The following is a 22213-nucleotide window of genomic DNA, read 5'->3' on the forward strand; positions in this document are numbered from 1 at the left end:
AGGGAGATATTCGGATATCACACACAACAATAGCTGGACACATCTGGATATGACTCGATGTATCTAAATATCACTCTTAATAATAATAGACACATCTGGTACTCGCTGAAAAATGTTAATTAACTTTGTTTAAATTAGTTTGAACTTTGAGGGAATAATATGGATATGGGATTGGAGTACAAATAGGAAGATCTTACATTCTTAATTGTTTGAGGAGGTATCTGCGAAGATGCTTAACATAACAACATCAACGCCCCTGCCTTGCCGTCTGGTTCTAATAATTATTATTGTTATTACTACGCACGAGATTTTCGCATTTGGCGTGTAACCAAATAGCCGCAGCCGCAGCGGCAGCCGCAGCGACAGCCGCGTCCGTGGACTGGAGACGAGGCCCGCCCATTCAACGTTCCAAATTGCGACACCTGTTTGTCGTCGTCAAAATAAAGCATAACAGCAGCTTTAGCATTGACTATATGTATATATAAAGATCCCCTTCTTTAACTTAACCCATCACATTTCTTTATTTATTACTCTCATTTAATTAAATAAGACTTGTTTAATAATAATAATAATAATAATAATAATGTAAATCATTACTATCCTTTATTGATCGGCTACTAGTAATAAAAGAGATAGAGATGAGACCAACCAAACGGAAACCCAAACACAAATCCAAAGTCCAAACCCATTTACTGCAGAGTTAAGGGGGGGGGGGGGGTGTTAGAGAGATGCCCCACAGTCATGGCTCAACAATAAAATATGTAAAATTTTACAAAGAATATTAAGAATTAAATCCTTATAGAGATATCTGCTTTATATGAATGTATGAACTAAATATCTTATTCTATATATGTATGTATAAAATATAACAGCATCTGAATTCATTCTACAGGGGAACTTGGGGAGAAGATCGCCCTTCCCTAAAATTAATCGGGCGAAGTTGGAAACTTACGTTACGTTATCAAAAAAAGGAAGGGGTGGGGATCAGAATGAGAAGAGAATAGCCCCGGATGGGATATGCAGTAGTTACCCATCTCCATCTCAGTCTCCATCTCCCGCTGTAAGAATATTATCGTTAACCTCTCTCTCTCATTGGACAAATGAGAGAGAGAGAGAAGAAAGCACGAACAGCGAAGGAAGATACCCGTTTCAATTCTCTAACTCGTGTCTTGTCTTTAGTCTTTACTGTGGACGGGTCTATTTTTTCTTTCTGTGATGGTTGGTCTTTCACTTGCTGCTGCTATTTGAGGACAAAGTAAGTGTGTGCGTGCGTGTCTGAGTGAAACACGGGGACTCGGAGCCAATGGGCTGTTGCCAGTCCTCCTGCTCCTCGTCGCTTGAAGAGGCGGAGCCAGAAAAGGGCCCCTCAAACCACCACCAGCTGACCCCAACCCCGCCGTTCAGCCACCCTCCTCTGCCCGCCTCCGATTCCGCCGGCGCCCCCTCCTTCTCCGAGTTCTCTTTCTCCGACCTGAAGGCCGCCACCAACAACTTCAGCCTCGACTCCATCGTCTCCCAGAGCAGCGAACGAGCCCCCAATATTGTCTACAAGGGCCGCCTTCAGAACCGTCGCTGGATCGCCGTCAAGAAATTCACCAAATTGGCTTGGCCTGATCCCAAGCAATTTGCGGTATCCTCACCCTCATCCTCATCTTCCTCTCTTCTCTTACTTACTCTCTTGTGTTTGTTCAATAATCATTTCATTTATGAGGTTTGTGGATTTTGCTCCATTTTCTAGGAAGAGGCTTGGGGAGTTGGGAAGCTGCGGCATCGAAGACTTGCAAATTTGATTGGGTATTGCTGCGATGGTGATAAGAGATTGCTGGTTGCTGAGTATATGCCGAATGACACTCTCGCCAAGCATCTATTTCACTGTATGGGCGGCATAATTGCATTTGGCTTTGACATTTCATAGTTACTATTTTCAGTATTTGCTCGAGCTCTTATTTTCCTCCCCCCCAATATATATTTCAATTAGCACCAGGTGAATGCCTAAATTGGATTCTGGTTGGCTAGTTGAATATTTGGTAAAATTACATTCTAATGGAAACTGCCACCAAATGCCCACGAATGAAGTAACTTGACCTTTAAGTTTTTGTTTTATTTTAGGTTTTCTGTACTTTGGAAGACTGCATGGTGGTCCAAAGGATGGGGGAAAATAATAATGTGGAGAGGTGGAAGGGGATGCAGATAATTTGCATCTCCAAGTTATGTATTTCTAGCTGCAGTTCAAATGTGATGGCACTTGTATTAGGTTTACATTTATTTTCGTGCAGGTGGTTTGGTGAATCTCAAGTCTCAACTACTCTATGATTACATCATATGCCCATTCTACTCCTAGGTGTTTGTTGGTCCTTGATTATAGTCAATTATTTGAGCACGGATAGGATAGGACAAAAGTGACAAAGGTATGTGTTGGAAAGATTAAAATAGATGATAGGGTTTATCTCTTATGGCCAAGAATAAGGAGATGAAAGAGAGAAGAGAAATTCAAGGAGATAAATGATAAGGTTGTTAGAGGATAAGGAGATAAAGCAGCATGAAGAAGATAACTCCAGCAACTCTATCAAATATCTCAATTCAAACTTGTAAATCTGTTTCTATAGTTTAGGAGATAATTATTCCTATTTTTTTGGAGATATTTTGTGTTGTAGTGTGTATAAATATATCTCATTGTCACAGAAGTAAATCATAGCTTCTATTCAATTGAGCTATCTCCCTTTGGTACTCGAGTAAGCTTAGTTCATCGTTTCTTGTCATTTGTTCATAGTATTAGAGCCAGACATTCCATCGGCAACAAGAAATGATCAATGACTACCTCTACACCAAATTCATCTACAGTGGAATCTTCTAGGGTTCCAACTGTTCCAAACCTTCTATCCTCATTCGTTCCCTTTGACTCAGAGAATCCTTCAATCCAAATCACAATACATAGGCTGAACAGAAGTAATTTCTGAGAATGGTACCAGTCTATTCTAGTGGTGATCAAGGGTAGAGGCAAGATGGGATACCTGACAGGAGCAACAATCGTGCTTGAAGCAGATTTGACAATCTACTGCACATGGGAGGTAGAGAATTCTATCGTAATGGCATGGCTGATCAATTCAATGGAACCAAAGATAGGGTGTTTGTACCTATGTTATCAAACTGCAAAAGAAATCTGGGATGCTGTAGGAGAGATGCATTCTGATCTTGAAAACATTTCTCAAAGTTTTGAGATTCGTTTTGCTATTCGAAACACTCAGCAAGTTACAACTTCTGTCACAAAATACTTTAATAGAATTGTGGCAAGAGATAGATTTATTTCATAATGTAAAATGGAACTACCTTGAAGATGGAGTTATGTATAACAAGATGTTGGAGAAGGATTGAATCTTTGATTTTTTACAAGGATTAAACAAAGATCTTGATGAGGTTCATGGGTGTATTCTCAGCACAAAGCCTCTTCCTACATTGAAGGAGGTATTTGCTGAAGTAATGCTTGAGGAGAGTAGGAAAAAGGTAATGTTCTCATCATTTCAGAACATGACTATAGGTATTGTATCCCAAGGATCTGCATTAGGAACAACTCATAGCAAAGGAAATAGTTCCAAAGCTTAGAATAGTAAGTATAAACAGCTATGGTGTGATCACTGTTGTTAGAATCTTACGATTCACGATTCGAATCATACGGTTAGATTCGATTCATATAGAAATCGAATCGAATCTATAGGGTGAATCTAAAATCCCTTAGAATCGTACGATTCACGATTCGAATCTTATGACGACTCGATTCATATAGAAATCGAGTTGAATTTATAGGGTGAATCGAACAAATCGACCGTGAATTGCATGAATAGCACGATTTGTCCAATTCGTGCGACTTTGTCTGCATGTGCGCTTTAATCAAATATTCGTTCGATTTGGCTATCTTTGAAAACAAAGAAGATGATGAAGATGATGATGCCCTTGAACTTGAAGATGAAGATGATTAATAACTAGTGAAGATTATGAATAATGGAGTTTATTAGTAACCTTATAGTTGTAGGTTTTTTTTTTTTTTTTTTCTAACTTGTTATTTTGAAAGTGGTTTGGTTTGGTGCAATTTGAATTTAAAGGCAACATGAATATACTTTTGCCTTTTGGTATAATTTTAAACTTAGCAAATATATTTAGAAGTTTATTTATCTATTTATATTTAAAAGAATTGATCATGGTGGGCACATTATTTATTTTCTATGGATATATATTATTTATAGTTGAAATTGAGAACGTGTACCGAATCTTACGATTCGATTCTCGATTCACGATTCATAAAATAAGGATTTTGATTCTCGATTCGAATCTTGATTTAACAACTATGGGTGTGATCATTGTAAAAAACCATATCACACCAAGGATACTTGTTGGGATATCCATGGTAAACCGACATATTGAAAACCTTGTAGTCAAAGGAAAAACAACAAATCTACATACACAGCAGAGACAACAAATAGTCCAGCTTCACAACCATTTACAACAAGACAAATGGAAGTTCTTAGAAAGTTGCTGAATACTCCACAGGTTCATAAAGCATCAGAACCTTTCTCATCAAGTCCTGCTGCACTAACAATTCAGAAAGGTAATATGAGACTTATCTCCTCCTTATCTTATAAAAGTTTGCAGGTGTTATGACCCTAGGGTTTGGCTAAGGTTTAGGAAGGAATTTGGTAAGAATGCAGGAAAGAAAGAGCAGCAAGGGAGGGACAGAAACAACAGAACAGAGAGAATTGAGGGAGAAGAGAGGGAAACTGAGGGAGAGTTGGGAGAATTGAGAGAGGGAAATGGAATTCAAGTTTTTTCATAAGCTGCCATCCTCTAACTACTCCAGCCTATTTATAGGCTTATAACTAAATTTATGAACAGCTATAATAGAAAAAACAATCAAAATGAGAAACATATAATTCTTATGTCTATTATATTCTTGGGGATTCCTTGGGCTCATGACAATCCCCACCCCTTCAAACAATTCTTGTCCCCAAGAATTTATAGTTGTTGACCCTGTTATTCATCCAATTCTAGCCTCAACAATCTGATTTATTCTTCTCCTCTTTTTTCTTGCTCTTCTTTTCCTTCTAAGCTTTGTCCTGTCTTCCCTTACATTCTGCTGCTTTTGTTTTTCCTGCACAAATAAAATGTAGACTTCAAGGATCACCATGTGAAGGCTCCCTTCTCCAATATCCAAACTCATGAACCGTGTGGCAGCAGCCTCTTTTTCCATCATCTTCTGAACCACATGTCTGTTCTCGCTCAAAGCAGCGGTAGGATTGTGCAAGTCTTCCGCCTCCTGCTTGTCCAAGTCCTCGTTGCATGGTTGTCTTTCATCAGTGGCATGGAACCTATCTGCAACGTCATCCTCATCTTCCAATGCTACTTCTTCAGCTTCCTGCAAATATGAACTGTGATTCCCACCGATATTCATGTCCGATCTCTCTTCATTATTGGAGTTTTCAGTTACAACTGGCCAGTCCAACTCTCATTTTTCCTTAGATTCCTGCTTGACATAATTTGCAGCCTTAGAGGCTCCTTTAATCTGCTGGCTGCTCTCCATAGATTCGTTAGGCTGCAGCCCATACTTTCTAAAAATGGTTTCCAAGGTGCGTTCTTGAAACCTTGCTTTCTCAGCAGCCTATTTCACGGTTGCAGGCATCATCATCTTGACCATTGCCTTCAGTTCGTCCTTTAGACCACTAATGAAATAGGAGACAAAGTATTGCTGTGTTAATGCAAGTCTCAAAGTCAACATCAAGGACCTTAATTCTTCAAACCGGTCCTGAGACTCCATAACTGATCCGACCTGTTTAAGTTTATGAAATTAATCAATTGCATCGATCATTGACTTCTCTCTAGACCGATCACTTCGATCCTCCCCAAACCTAGTTCAATTAACCGTAGTTTCATTCAGAGTACTGACTAGATACCCCCTAGCAAGCTGAATCAGCAATGCATCCATTCGATCTAGCTTTTGGCTAAGATTATCAAGACTTTCTCTGTATTTATCAATTATCCCCTGCATCATGTGGTTGCCTTCCACTATTTCCTCAAGTTAATTACCTCAAACAGTTCGTTGTTCCAAGGACAGCCTTCCAATACTCGATTTAGCAACACGAGTAAGAGTCGTTAAGATCTACAGAGACCGCCTGTTGATATTTCGATCTGCTCTGTTGCAGCCACGACAATTGGCTATAATCAAAGTCGGAACTTGCCTGGCCTGACTCGCCTTTAAAAATCGAACACAAATTTCTAAAGTTCAATTCGTGGATTGACCTGTAGGTATCACCTCTTGGATTGGCTACTCTGGATCTGCTTCGTCTTCAGCCTCTTGATTGCCCAGAAATCGCGCTACTTTCCTCGAAATTGTGCCCAGAAGCTACTCCCAAACCTGCTTCCACTTCGCTTTCAAAGGATAAGCTATTCTCCTTGGAATCGCGCCAAGAAGCTACTCCCAAACCTGCTTCCACTTCGCCTTTAAAGGATAAGCTACTCTCCTCGAAATTGCGCCAAGAAGCTTGGCTGACAGGCTTTGCCGTAATCAACACCTTTCGTCTCACCCAATCACCAACCTTGGCCAATGGATTACAGTGACCTACCCTAACTGCCTTCGTCGTAATCGACGCCTTCCATCTCACCCATTCATCGACCTTTGATTCGAATTCTCCTGAATTTTTGAATCGCTCAAGGCTTTACTTCAATTGTGCCTTCCTTCTCGCCTTGGTCACATGCTGTAACATCCTGCATCGAGCGATAGGAAAGATCGGAACAATTTGCCCTGATGGGCCTACGTGAACTTCCCAGGGGGTCACCTATCTTTGAGCTTCCCCAGCTCAAGTACGCTTAACTTGGGAATTCTTTGCCTACATTCAGCCCAAAAAGTATCCAGTTGGTGTTGTTTCCTTCCTTGCTTATCTTCAATATATACTACCCTTCTCTGGACTCTTGGGGTATTACATTCTCCCTCCCTTGAGCACATGACGTCCTCGTTATGCGACCTTATAACTGGTCCCAGATCTTTTCCCCTATGGGGGCTGTCATCCTAGAAATCTGCTAGAAGCCGCTCCTTAAACAAGCCCTCGAGCCCCAGGGCCACCCTCCGCCCTCATCGGACTACCTTCACCAAGGGTCGGCTCTGATACTACCTATAACATCCCGTATCGAGCGATAGGAAGGACCGGAACAACTTACCCTGATGGGTCTACGCGAACTTCCAGGGGGTCATTCATCCTTGAGCTTTCCTAGCTCAAGCGCACTTAATCCGGGAGTTTTTTGCCTACATTCAGCCCAAAAGGTATCCAGTTGGTATTGTTTCCTTTCTTACTTATCCTCGATATATACTACCCTTCTCTGAACTCTTAGGGTATTACACATGCACACCTTCATTCTCACTATCTACTCATGATTAGAGTGAATTCGAGATTGCCAATGGAGTCGCCGCTCAATCACCATCCACTTCAAGCTTGTATTGTTGGAAATCGCTGCTTCTTCCCAAACCTACTGCCAAGGATTGTCGAAATTATCGTTGCTTCCGAAAATGCCTACCACCTCGATCAGTTACACTTTCGGCCGCACCTTCCTTCTCACCTTGGTTGCATGCAGTGACCTAGATCCAATTGCTTTGGAACAATAGTTGAAGATGCCTAAGTCAGCGTCACCTTCACACATCTTCAATTCTAAGCTGAAGTTTGCCTTGCTAGGCTTCGCCTTCCAAATCCAAGTTTGCTTTGCTCAACTATGCCTTCAAATCCGAGTTAAATTCCTCCTTGCCTGCTTCGTTACGATCAGCCCTTGGTTCCTTTGGAATCGAATAAAAAATGTTGGCCGATCTGATCTGTTGAATCTCCTTGTGTGTTGGAATCAAATTCCGAGATTCAATCCTCCGTCAGAATTTGATGCACAAAATCGCCTTGGTTAATCGCTACAACTTCCGGATCTACTTCTTGCAACTTTTGAAGTAAAAGATCTAGGAGCTCTCAAATATTTTCTAGGTATGGAAATTGCAAGAAGTAGAAGAGGAATCTTTATTTCACAAAGAAAGTATACCCTAGATTTACTTAAAGAAACTAGTAAGCTTGGATGTAGACCAGTGAGGACATCCTTAGAACGAAATTGGAAGTAGAAAGTATCAGAGGAAGATCCACTAGCGGATTGGAATAGATATCAACAACTATAGGCAAACTAATCTACTTGGCTCTAACTAGGCCTAAAATTGCTTTTAGTGTGAGTATTGTTAGTTAGTTTATGCATTCTCTCACTAAAAGACACTTGGATGTAGTAAATCAAATTTTGAGATATCTCAAGGGAAGTCCAGGTAAAGGGTTTCTATCCAAGAAAACCGTGGACAAGAATATAGTTAGTTACTCAGATGTAGATTGGGGAGGAGCTATTGAAGATAGCAAGTCTACAACTAGATATTGTACAATGTTTTGGGAAAATTTGGTTACTTGGGGAAGTAAAAAGCAATCTGTAGTAGCTCGTAGCAGTGCAGAAGCTTGATACAGAGACATAGCACAAGGAATTTGTAAGCTTATTTGGATACAAAGGTTGATTTCTAATTTAAATCTACCTTTAACTGGTCCTATGCAGCTGCTTAGTGATAGAAAATCAGTGATAAATATAGTCCACAACCCAGTCCAATATGACAGGATGAAGCATGTAAAAATTGATAGAAATTTTATTAAGTCTGAAATAGAAAGTGTGGTTGTCGCTCTTTCCTATATCTCTACTGAGTCTCAAGAAGCAGATGTTCTTACAAAAGCTTTGGCTAAACCAAGATTTAATCTATTTGTGAGCAAGCTGGGAATGATTGACATTTATTCACTACCTTGAGGGGGAGTGTTCGAAAGATTAAAATAGATGATCAGGTTTATCTCTTATGGCTGAGAATAAGGAGATAAAAGAGATAAGAGAAATTCAAGGAGGCAAGTGATAAGGTTGTTAGAGGATAAGGAGATAAAGTAGTATGAAGAAGATAACTCCAGCAACTCTATCAAATCTCTCAATTCAAACCTGTAAATCTGTTCCTATAGTTTAGGAGATAATTATTCCTATTTTTTTGGAGATATTTTGTGTTGTAGTGTGTATAAATATAATAAATATATCTCATTGTCACAGAAACAAATCATAGCTTCTATTCAATTGAGTAATCTCCCTTTGGTACTTGAGTAAGCTTAGTTCACAGTTTCTTGTCATTTGTTCAGTATGCTATGTTGAATCTTAACTCTTTTTAGCTGCATAAATTGACTTTATTTGACATTATTCGAAGTTGTTGATTTTTCATTTATACGCAAGTAATTTTCCAAAGGTTTGGTGCCGCAGCTTGCAAAACTGTTCTTTTTCTTTCAATCTACTGTGATTTCTTAAAATTACCTTGTAGGCCGGCCCATTTCAACTTTTAGAGTGTAGAATACAATTCATTGCTCTGTCACTTCTTACTTATGTTGGCCTTTTCTAGCTTCAAAGTGGAGAATAAGTGGTTTTTTTCTCCTCTCGTGGTAGACTAATTTCTAGTATTTTTTTCTTCTTACAGGGGAACATCAGACCATAGAGTGGGCCATGCGTTTGAGAGTAGCACTTTATATAGCTGAAGCCTTAGATTATTGCAACTCTGAAGGTCGTCCATTGTACCACGACCTGAATGCTTATAGAGTTCTCTTTGATGAGGTGTTGTAAATTATCTCCCATTATGTGGGTTCTTAAGTTCAAGGAGACTGTCTTTATATTCTTTGATCAACTTTAAAGTTTTTGTCGTATATTGTGACTGTCTTGACATTTTGATGGGATGTCATAGGATGGTGATGCACGTCTTTCATGTTTTGGTTTGATGAAGAATAGTAGAGATGGAAGTAGTTATAGCACAAATCTTGCATACACACCTCCAGAGTATCTACAAAATGGTAAATCTTTTTCCTCCTTGGGTTCAATTGTTAATCATGCATACTGCTATATATTTATATATGTGTGTGTGTGTATATATATATATGTTAATGCATTTACTCATTTTTTTGAATACTTTGACTAATCTTCTTCTGTGGCTATGGCTTATAGTTGCTGAACAACACATCTTATATTGTAGGTAGGGTCACCCCCGAAAGTGTTATGTATAGCTTTGGCACTGTCCTCCTGGATCTACTAAGTGGAAAGCACATCCCTCCAAGTCATGTGAGTTGCTTATGTCTTTTAAAAGGATTCTGTACACGTTTCAGATTTGTCAATAATTTTTTCTTTGGAGAATTGGGAACCTTGATACCGGGTTGTACTGAATATGACAAGTTGGTTGTGCTATGGAATGTGAATATTTGTTGTAGATACTAAACAAACTTGAATAACCTGAGTAAATAAGAGGATTATCTTGAGTATTTGAAGACTAAATGTAAAAATATGTTTCCTTAGCTTGTATTAAACTTGAGATGGGAATATATACTCAAGCTTGCCTAAAATATCTCCTAAAATGCAGGGATAAAATACAAACAAATTCAAACTATACTTAAATGTTACAGATAAACTGAAAACTTTGAACTTGATTGACTAATCTTTTTCTATTTTTCTAGAACTACTTTATCTCTTCTTCCTCTTTATCTCTTTAGTTTGTAACTTTCTTATCACTTCTTTCCCAACTACCTTATCTCTTGAATGGTAGAAACAACTTAAACTTATTATTTTTTTTCTTTATCTTCTTCAACACTCCCTCTCAAGTTGGTGAATAGATATCTATCATTCTCAACTTGTTTCTAATTGATTCAGATCCTTGTCTCAGCATAGCCTTTGTAAGGATATTTGCTTCCTGAGACTTAGTAGGAATATAGGAAAGACTAATACCTCAATTTTTGATTTGTTGTTTGATAAAGTGTCGGTTCATCCTTATATGTTTCATTAGGTCATGTTGCATTAGATTATTTACAATACTTATTTCCGACTTGCTGTCACTGCACAACCTAATTAGAGTAGATATAGGTATGTTTAAATTCTTCATTAGTGTCTCCAACTAGATAACCTCACATATATCTTGAGCAATAGCTCGATACTTTGCTTTTGCGCTGCTACGGGCCATCACAGTTTGTTTTATTGCTTCTCCATGTAACTAGGTTGCCCCATAATTTGTGCAATAGCCAAATGTAAACCTTCTATCCTCAATAGAACCAACCCATTCTGCATCGACACACTCCATAATTCCTCTATCCTCACTCTTTTTAAATAACAACCCTTTCCCTGGTGTTCCCTTAAGATACCTAAGGATGTGACAGGCAACATCAAGATGTTTTTTAGTGGGAGAATGCATAAATTGGCTTACCACACTCACAGCATATGCAACATTAGAACATGAGGGATAAGTAGATTAGTTTCCTAACTAAACGCTGATATCTTCCTCTGTCCACTTGATGTTCACTTCTGTCTTCTTCTTTATACTTCCAGTTTGGTTCTAATGGAGTGTTGATAGGCTTACAGTTGAGTTTGCCTGTCTCCTTTAACATATCTAGAGTGTATTTTCTTTGAGAAATGAAAATACCCTCTTTACTTCTAGCCACCTCCATCCCTAGGAAATATCTTAGCTTTCCTAGGTCTTTCACTTCAAAAACATCCTTAATTGCCTCTTGAGGTGCTCTATTTCTTGATTATTATCTCCTGTGATGATAATATCATCTACATAAACAATCAGAGTTGTCATTTTTCCACCTGTTGCATGCTTTATAAACAATGTATGATCAGCTTGCCCTTGTTTGTACCCAAGCTAATCCAAAGTGACACTGAATCTCTTGAACCATGCTCTAGGGGACTGTTTAAGACTATATAGGGATTTCTTTAGCTTACATACATTCCCTTTTCTGTCCTCCGTCTCAAAACTAGGAGGTATTCTCATGTAGAATTTTTCTTCTAGTTCACCCATTCAAAAAAGCATTCTTTATGTCCAGTTGATGCAATTCCCAATCTAGGTTAGCTACAGGCGATAGTAAAACACGTATAGAATTTAACTTAGCAATTGGAGCAAAAGTCCCCTCATAGTCCAGTCTTGAGTCTATGTGAAGCCTTGGGCTACTAGTCTAGCCTTGTATCTTTCGAGGTTTCCATCTAATTTATATTTGATTGTAAACACTCACTTGTTGCCAACCACCTTGTTGTTATTATCAGGTAATTCCACAATATCCCAAGTACCATTCTTTTCTAGTGCGTGCATTTCATCCATAATTGTTGCCTTCCATTGTGAGTCCTGTAAAGCACTATATATATCTCAAGGAATCTTAATCTCATCAATACTAGCATTGAATGTCTTGAATTGTGGAAATAAGTTTGAATATATCAAGCAATTAGAAATAGAGTATCCAACACATGATCTCACTCCTTTTTGAAGAGTTAGTGGTATGTCCATATCATCAAATTCTGCAGATACTACCTCTTCCACATCATCAATCATTTGACAATGGATCTTCCTGAGGATCACGAGGCCTTCTAGAATAAACCAATGTTGGTTTTTCAAGAACTTGATTTTCCTATTCTCCCCCTTGATTGGTCACATAGATTTGGGTAGGGATAGCAAGTAGCAACTGCTTTAGGTTGCAAATGAGGAGTAGGATGAGAAGTAGGGATTGAGGAGATGGGAAGAGAAATAATAGGATCCCAATATTGCTCTGTACTGGATATATCCCCTTGCAGAGAGATAATGGGTTAAAAGGGTAGATGTTCAAGAAATGAAACATCACAAGAAACAAGGAATTTTCGGGTGTAAGGGCAATAACACTTGTATCCTTGTTGGGTAGGAGAATAGCCAACAAACACACATTTAAGAGCTTTAGGTGCAAGTTTGGAATGAGAAGGATGATGCTTATGCACAAAAGCTGTACACCCAAAGGCCTTTGGGGAAAGAGAATTAAGAATCTTAGCATGATGAGGATAGAATTCGAGGAAGGTACTCAAGGGAGTTCTAGATGCAAGAGCCTTGGGAGGGAGTCCATTGATAAGGTAGGAGGCCGTAAGTATTGCTTCCCCCCAATAGTAATTTGGAACCGAACTAGTAAATATGATAGAACGAGCAATCTCAAGAAGGTGGCGATTTTTTCTTTCTGCCACCCCATTCTATTGAGGATTGTGAGGGCAAGAACTTTGGTGAATTATTCCTTGTTCAACTAGATAATGGTTGAATTCATTTGAGAAATACTCTCTGCCATTATTTGAACGAAGAACATGGATTGAGGATTGAAAAACATTACACACCATCTTATGAAACTTTCTGAAGACAGCATTGGCTTCAGATTTTTCTCTCATTAGGAGAAGCCAACAAAAACCTTATATGATCATCTATAAAAGTGATAAACCAACGTGTATTGGTTAGGTTAGGAATTCTCGTTGGTCCCCAAATGTCACTATGAATCAAGTAGAATGGTTTGGAAGGTTTATAGGAATGAATAGGATGGGGTATTTTGGTTTGTTTAGCAAGAATACACTCCTCACAATGAAAAGAAAGTCTTTCTTTATTGATAAAAAGAAGAGGATACAATACTTTAAGGTAGCAGAAACTAGGATGCCCTAAACATTTATGCCATAACATTATTTCAAAATTTGAAACAACAGAAAAAGAAGACTGATTATGTAACCTAGATCCAGAGGGATTATAGGACCCTGAAATGTAATAAAGACCATGATTTCCCGAAGATAGGTCCTAAAATTCACAATGAGATGGGAAGAATGTCACCATACAATTCATGTCTTTGGTTATCTTACTCACGGATAATAAATTGCATTTCAAGTTTGGCATGTATAAAACAGATTTTAGGGGTAAGCCTGCCAAATATACTGATCCTTGCCCCTAAGCCAAAGAAACTGTACCATCAGCCATTGAGACTATTATATCCCAATCACATGTTCCATAGGTTGATAAGGCCTTAAATAAACATGTCATATGGTTTGAGGCACCTGCATCTACAATCCAAAAATCTGTAGTGAGTGTTTGAGAAAGCAAAGACTGTTTTGGTGTACCTTGTTTGGCTAGGGATGTTGCTGGTTCAGGAATTTCTGTAGGATCAAAGGATTTTGATAATCTTATCTGATTTAGTACCTGTTGCAAAAACTCCAACTAATCTGCAAATAAAGTCAGGTTGGTTGGCTATCCAGCTTTAGACTCTGCCACATAGGTGGATTGAGTTAACTTCTTCTAATTTTTAGGTTTCCAATTTGCTGGTTTACCATGAATTTTCCAATAGATTTCCCTTGTATGATATGGTTTGTTACAGTGGTCGCACCACTGTTTCTCTTTGGAACTCTACCACGTGGTGAGTTAGTAGCTTTCATCTTTGAGGTAGCAAGGGCTGAAGTTTGAGGGCTGACATCATTGTTAGAAAACACTAATGGATTCAGCATCACTTTCTTCCGACTCTCCTCTCATCTCACTTCTTCAAAGACCTCTCATATAGATGGAAAAGATTTGCTTCCAAGCAATCTACTTCGAACTTCATCTAATTCAATGTTGAGTCCATGGAGGAAGTCAAACACTCAATTCATTTTCCAACATCTTGTTGTATTTTACTCCATCCTCGGTGATGTGAACCCCACGAAGGAAGGTGAGACCCGACGCTCAATAATGGTTCATTTGCCAAGGATCGTTCTAAAACAGATTCGTAATAAACAAAACAAAGGACCTTGACCCGTTATCTATAAAGAGATAAGAACCAAAGGTATAAGAAGGATAGGGTTGACGTCACACTCAAGATAGAAGAGAAGAATTGTGAGTGATAAGTCAAGGATGAACGCCACAAGATGAAATCTTGATAAGTTCAAAATAGTTCGTTGAAGAACCAAAGAGAAAACTCTCACTATTAATATTGTTCAAAAACTACATTCCTCTCGAGTTACATTGGCTTATATAGCCGATCACCAATCCTAAACTAGAAGGAAATAAATCAAATCCTAGGCATAGTAGGAATTGATTACAAGAAGGAAATAACATAATCTGATAATAAAGAAACAAGAATTATCTAAAATAGAAAAGATTTAAAAACAAAGTAGGAAATAAGGGAACTGGTCAAATATTCAACCATTCCTTTTTATGTGCCTGGATCTTATCAATCAATCATCCCCCGAATCTGGCAATCTTGTCAATCAATCAATCAATCAATCAATCAACTCCAAATCTTGCAATCTTGTTAGCCAATCAATCAATCAACCCCAAATCTTGCAATCTTGTCAATCAATCAACCAATCAATCAATCAATCCCAAATCTTGCAATCTTGTAAATCTTCTCAATCATTCAATCTATCAACCCCAAATCTTGTTATTGGGCTTCCATAAATGCTCAACAGATATTGGGCCTCCATTAATGCTCAAATTGGGCCTCCATGAATGCTCAACAGATATTGGGCCTCCATTAATACTCAACAGATATTGGGCCTCCATTAATGCTCAACAGATCTTGTGAGGCTTTAGCAACCTGATTCACATCACTCGGAGCATTCCCAACTAATCTCATAGAATAGATCTATCTCTTGCCACAACTCAGTCAAAATATTGTAATAGTCAGTGATTGAGTTGTTACCTTGTCTTGTTGTCCGAATTGCAGATCGGATTTCAAAGCACTGAGCAGTATTCTCTATGTCATAATAGATTTCCGGCACTGCTTCCTAGATCTCCTTAGCTGTTTTGTGGAATATGTATGTCCTCCCAATCTTTGGCTTCATAGAGTTGATTAACCAAGTCATGACAATGGAATTCTCAGCATCTCAAACACTATAGGTGGTTGCTTCAGGGTTAGGCATAGGTGTTAATCCTATAAGATGTCCTACTTTCCCTTTGCCCTTAATAACTAGCAAAACTAATTGAGACCATTCTCTAAAGTTAGTTCCATTCAGTTTGTGCTGAGTAATCTAAAGAGAGCGATTGTCAAGTGAAATTGGAACAGCTGGAACCTATGTGGCTCTAACCAGAATAGGGACAATGGTGGATGTTTCACTGGCTGATTGGTTTCCGGCCGTTACTTGCAACTTAAGACTTTACAGCTCGTAGGGTGAGGAAAAAGGATTCAGCCACAAGAACTGGTGGCTCTGATAGCAAGAACAAACTTGATTGACCTGAGTAAACAGGAGGATTATCTCGAGTATTTGGAGACTAAATGTAAAAATATGTTTCCTCAACTTGTATTGAACTTGAGATGGGAAAATATACACAAGTTTGCCTAAAATATCTCCTAAAATACAGGGATAAAATACAAACAAATTCAAACTATACTTAAATGTCTTTGAACTTGATTGACTGATCTTTCCTATTTTTCTGGAACTGCTTTATCTATTCTTCCTCTTATCTCTTTAGTTTGTAACTTTCTTATCACTTCTTTCCCAACAACCTTTATCTTGATCTTCGTCCATGGTAGAAACAACTTGAACTTATTCTTTTCTTCTTTATCTTCTTCAACAGATACCTAATGTGTACATCACTTAAGGAGAGAACGAGAAACTTTGTTAATTCTACAAGGTAGATTAGCTCATTCAATAAGCAATACTCAATATTTTCTCTCTTTTTGATGATATTAGAGTCAATTTGCTGGAGGAGAATAGATGATCTCTCCAATTGCAGCTTTATAGCTATGCTCAACTGAACTTCAACCGCTTGTTACTAAAATAGTTACATGCTTGTCAAGAAATTCAAATACGACTAGTTAACCGAGTTTTTACCTATAAGTTAACACTTTAAGTATTGGCATCTCTTAGCCTGATCTATATCAAAGTTGTATACAGGTGTAGGTCCACAAATTCCCTTACATCTACAAGCAGTTTCATCCACTGGTATGAATGACATGCCCTTGGGCCTCAAGTTTTGTCTAGCTTTTGGACCTCTCCTATAATCATGATTTGAAAATGAAGCATGTACTTCCATTGAACAAAGTATCTACATGTTTAGAAACACATATTGTTTTTGAAGCTGTTATGAATGGACATGATGCTACTTTCTTGAAGATGGTTCAACTCCTAGCAGCTATCTGAGGAAAGTGGTTAAGCATACATGATGCAGTAGCACTTTAATATATCGCACTAGTTTCCAAACCTTGTTTACTTCATACCAAAGAGCTTAAGCACACATGATGAGGAATCGATTAAAGATATCATACTAATTCCCAGACCTTGTGTAATTCAAATTAAAGCATTTCTGTGATTTTCCCAAGATTGACATGATTCAAGTCCAAGATTTTAAGGGAAAAAATTGTGACATTAAAAAGAGGAAAGAAACTCACTTCTAAGTTACTATTATTATTTTTGGGGTTGGGGGGGTTGGCTCTGACATACATATCAGTATCAGTCTTTACTTTTTACCACTGGGATCTTAATCCAAAATAAAATCAATATAAAATATCAATCTGCTGAAAATCAAATAAGCACTCCTGATTTTTGTCTTTCCATTGTTACACAATACCAAAAAACCCGTCACTGCTCCTTCCCTAGGAAGTATGACAGGATTGATCCTTCCGTAATGGATCTTTTGATATTCTGAAATTTCACAACTTCAATTACCCCCCCCCCCCCCGGGGGGTAAATTTAAGCAAATTATTTTATTTTTATTATTATTACCATTATTAATTTAACATAAGTTCTCTCGCCCAAGCTGGATGTCTGGTTGGATGCCATGCCTGCAGACCCTGCATGCAGGCTTGCCTTGTTCTTTAGGCCAGGCTGCCTGGCCAGCACTTGGCCTGGCTGGCCTTGTGTGTGGCAGCTCTGCCCATCCAAGGTGGGCTGCCCCAGGAGTGAGGTTAATTGGCTGCCCAAGCTAGGGCATGCTGTGCTCGCAACATACTATGATGTTAGATCTGCAGAAAACCAAAAAAGTAATGCTGATTTTTGCCTTTTCTTCTCATTATTGTATACTTACAGTGATGATGGATCTGCTTTATTTCTCCTACTTTAAACAACTTTGAGAATTGATATAATTTTCTGTGATTATGCATGATGAGTTTGCTTTATTTTGCCTGCTTTAAAGTTAGAGAATGAATTTAATTTTCTTTGCTTTTATGCAGGCTCTAGATATGATACGTGGTAATAACATTATTCTCTTAATGGATTCACATTTGGAGGGGAAGTTTTCTACAGAAGAAGCAACAGCTGTAGTTGGTCTTGCATCGCAATGTTTGCAACATGAACCTCTAGAGCGGCCCCATACAAAGGACCTAGTTGCAACACTAACTCCCCTGCAAACAAAATCTGATGTAAGGAACACTGCTCCTCAGGTTTTTACCTGTTGTTACTTTGGTGATTCATCTGGATGGTTCTTTAACAGAAGATATTAAATTGTTTGTATTACTATAGCAAATACTAAGAAACTGAAGGAGTTAAAGATTAGCTTCCCTGCTGAAAAGCCAAGAGTAGACTTCCCCATTCTTTTGTGACCCCATAACAACTGCCTCCTCCCTCCTCTTCCTCTCTTATTTTTGTGATCTTAAAGATGTCCACCTTGCATGTCACTACCTTTATATTGCGTCATTTGATAAATAGCATCTGGTCCTTCCCCATTGTTTTTTATATTGATAAATAGGGTTACTTCTCTGGCAACTATGGTCAAACAAGGAGATAATTAGTTCGTCTCTTTCTATTGTCATAAAAATAATAATACATGGTTTAATGTAGCAATAAGCTTATAGCACATGCATTTCTATTTCTTCCATGTTCTTCTCAATGAATGAGCACTTTGCTGCTTTTCATACTGTGGAAGTAGCAAGAAAAGCTTAGGCATTAGTGCGCATTTAAGTTGCTATATTGCCTTTTGTTTGTGTAATACAATGCAAATTTTTTCAGTTACCAGAACGCTGTTAGGTTTTATATATATATATATATATTTATTTAATGATTTGACATTAAAGTATCTAGCCATGTGATGTATGGATTCCTTAATATCTTTTTGGTTTGATACACTACTTAACATAGTTGTCCAAGGCTCAAGGCGCATTGAGGCGCCTAGTGCTTGGAGACTAGACTCGAGGCGCAGTGCATAGGCGCAAGTCTTTTGGCTGTTACATGCTCACTTATTAGATAGCTAATGCAGTTTTTTTATGTTTTCTTGAATTTCCTTTAATTTTTTCCTAGTTATTAACAAGTCCATCAAAAACTTAAAAAAAAATTATTACATAGGTACAAAAGACACACCCTGCTTCTCAGTGTGAGCCACACGTGCCTTAGAGCCTAGGCGCATGCCTCATACAGCAAGGTGCCCTCAGTTGGGCCTTGAGCCTAGACGTGCCTCAGGTCCACTTTTGGCAACTATGCTACTAGTGTAAAGTTGCTCCTTTGTGACCCGAAGGTCATGGGTATTACCAGTTTGGAAACTTCTTTGCAAAGGAAGGTTGGGTACAAATGCAACTCCTCAGACCTTCACAAAGTGAAGAGCCTTGTGCACTCTGCATGGTCTTGATACAGTGTTGCAGAGCTGTATAATTGTATCAACAATGGAGGTGTAGGTAAGTGAATTGAGATAAACTGTTTTACTGAGTCAGAAATGCTCTCTCTCCAGTATTAATTGCATCTACTCTTGAAAACTTTTTTGTAGAAATGATTGTGGATGTGTTATTGGAGTCTCCAGAGATTCCAAGATGTGCTATTCAAAGTAAAAATTGTAGAAGAAGAAGCACTCAGGGAACCCAAGAGGTGATTCTCCAGTTGTAACTGAGGATAAAAAAGAAGTGAGAGTTCCCAATCTGGATTCCTTGGCCAATTAGGCCTGTCTGGTTTAGCTTTCAGGAAACCATCCTTAAAAGGATGTTGTGAAGCCTGTGAGGGTTTAGGGAACACTTGTGCTTTTGGCCATTTTAGTAGTTTTGATTCTAGTGCTTTCTGAAAAGTGGTTCTTCTTGACTCAGTTTCAGAGAGTAAATAAAAGAATTTTTTTTAGTAGAAATTTCTCTTTTCCATAAGTCTGGGAATGGAAAACTCTGTTTGAAATCCCTCTAAAAGGAAACTTTTTTTTCCCCCCGCAGCTTCTAGTTGGTGTTTCTCAAGTTATTTCCACTTGGTGATTCTTGTGTATACCAAATCAAACACTCTAGGTGGGCCAATAGCACATTAACTGTTTATTGCGTGAGGCATAGAGCTTCATGCAAGGCGCTAACCTAATCTAAGGTGCACAAATTATGTCCTCACTCACATTATTGTGATGGTTATCTTGCATTTTGTATCTTTTCAATAATGTTAGCATGCCTCCAACTAGCAACAGTACAATTATAGTCCTTCCCAAAGTTGTCATGACACTATGACGGATTTGCAGTGGTTGGAATATAATGTATCTTCTAGATCTAATAGTATCCATTGTTTATGTCATTCTTCATATCATTTTCTCAGATGTAGTGTTACGATCAAGAATGAATTAAGTTTATTGAATGAATCCTGAATGCACTGGATTAAATTGTATCCAAGGCTAAAAAAATTAGAGTGCAGGATTTAGAAACCTCCCCTTTCCAAAAGAATGAGCCACTAATCTTTCACTTACTATCCTTTCTGGTTATCCTTGTGAACTAGAAGACTTCGATGGAGGTGTACCATATCTCCTATTATGGTGCAATCACCTCCACAACGGTCTTAAATTGTTATCACCAGCAACTGTGGTGATCTATTCTTTCACATCAGTCCAACAGAATCAGCCGAGTTCATCTGAAGATGAATGGACAATGGTTAATGGTTTTGGTAACTGTGCTTCTGGGTCACAGGTTCCATGTCATGTCTTGCTTGGGATTCCGAAGCATGTTGAAGCCCCACCTACTCGACAGCGCCCTCTTTCCCCAATGGGTGAGGCCTGCTCACGGATGGACCTCACAGCAATCCATCAAATCTTGATCATGACACACTACAGGGATGATGAAGGAACAAATGAGGTAACTGGCTTATTTGATTGATTTTCTCGTGTCTCTGCAGTTTGAGGTCTATCATCTATGCAATAGGTTTATGTGGCTGTAGTTTTGATCAGTTATCTTTCCAAGAGTGGACCCAACAAATGAGAGATATGCTGGAGGCAAGGAAGCGTGGGGACTTTGCATTTCGTGACAAGGATTTTAAGACTGCCATTGATTGTTATTCTCAGGTATTGTTGAATTTGTCATTGGGCTGTGCAAATGTCATCATGTGTCACGATTGTGGGTCGTTTGATTTTCAATCTGTCTTCTGTTGTGGGGTTTGGCTTTTGATATTTGATTGCCAGGAAATGTTGAACTGGACACAGCTCCTGATTTGAGCATGTTTTTACCTTTCAAATCTTCTATAATGTGAAGTTTGCTGCTCCTAATCTTTGGCATTTTTTTTTTTTTAAATTTCCATTGGCAATGCCATTTCCTCTTTAGCATAGTCACATATTTATGCAAATCAACGAGGGGATTTACAAAGAAACCCTCGAAGGAACAGAATATTGGAAGAACTATAAGGACATGCTCTCAATGGGTCTTTGTGTTTTGTTGCTGATGTAGTTTATAGATGTTGGAACGATGGTCTCGCCAACAGTTTATGCACGAAGAAGTCTTTGTTATCTCCTATGTGATCAACCGGGTGCTGCCCTTCGAGATGCAATGCAAGCACAGTGTGTGTATCCAGACTGGCCCACGGCCTTCTACATGCAGTCGGTTGCACTTGCAAAGCTGGACATGCACCAGGATGCTGTTGATATGTTAACCGAAGCTGCTGAGCTTGAAGAGAAGAGGCAAAAGAGTGGGCGAGGATCATGAAATCAATGGAATCACAAATAAATAAGCTACCTATTTGTGTTTTGTTCTTTAACCTTCTTACCCGACAAGTCTGTTTTGTAGCACGAGTAGCTAGGGAGTGGCATTTGGTCTCTCAATAGCAAATGTATTATACAGAAACAGAACACCTGTTCTTCGCAATAATAACACAAGCTTGTTCACTTGATTGCAACTGCCGTCTTAGAACTAAAGACACTGCTGGCTGGCATATATATGGTTGTTGATATTGGTCGCGTTCGCTTGCAAACCAACTGATTGATGGATTGTGGAAAAAAATGAACTTTGGAATTGTGATGACTGGTTGGTGTGCTTGGACCAATGAATCAATTGAACCGGTCTGTTGAGCCAACTTGAATGATTAATCTCTAAATAAATATTTTGATGATTAACGGAACTTAATTTTATAAACTACTTAAGCATGACTTCTTTCAATTTGTTTCAATGCCTAAAACTTGAAGTTTAGAAGTCTAGGACTAAGGTTTAAATTGACTAAACAAAATAAAATGGGTTTT

General features: G+C 38.5%; 1 protein-coding gene across 1 annotated transcript; it reads left to right on the forward strand.

Moving 5' to 3' along the window:
• The first annotated feature begins 899 nt into the window (after positions 1 to 899).
• On the forward strand, positions 900 to 21873 carry LOC127801989 (serine/threonine-protein kinase BSK1-like). Its single transcript, XM_052337577.1, has 9 exons — positions 900 to 1630; positions 1739 to 1874; positions 9542 to 9675; positions 9803 to 9908; positions 10088 to 10173; positions 18003 to 18191; positions 20679 to 20843; positions 20936 to 21049; positions 21429 to 21873. The coding sequence occupies exons 1-9, from the start codon at positions 1304 to 1306 to the stop codon at positions 21681 to 21683; spliced, it is 1512 nt and encodes a 503-aa protein (XP_052193537.1). The 5' UTR covers positions 900 to 1303; the 3' UTR covers positions 21684 to 21873.
• Positions 21874 to 22213: the final 340 nt, after the last annotated feature.

The sequence above is a fragment of the Diospyros lotus genome, chromosome 5 (assembly GCF_014633365.1).
Source record: "Diospyros lotus cultivar Yz01 chromosome 5, ASM1463336v1, whole genome shotgun sequence".
In the NCBI taxonomy this organism is placed as follows: domain Eukaryota; kingdom Viridiplantae; phylum Streptophyta; class Magnoliopsida; order Ericales; family Ebenaceae; genus Diospyros; species Diospyros lotus.

Excerpts from the sequence above, each read along its gene's own strand:
- LOC127801989 (XM_052337577.1), top strand. The coding sequence starts at position 1,304 with ATGGGCTGTTGCCAGTCCTCCTGCTCCTCGTCGCTTGAAGAGGCGGAG. Across the intron at positions 10,174-18,002 it reads AGCACATCCCTCCAAGTCAT|GCTCTAGATATGATACGTGG; the intron begins GTGAGTTGCTTA and ends GCTTTTATGCAG. Across the intron at positions 18,192-20,678 it reads CCCTGCAAACAAAATCTGAT|GTTCCATGTCATGTCTTGCT; the intron begins GTAAGGAACACT and ends TCTGGGTCACAG.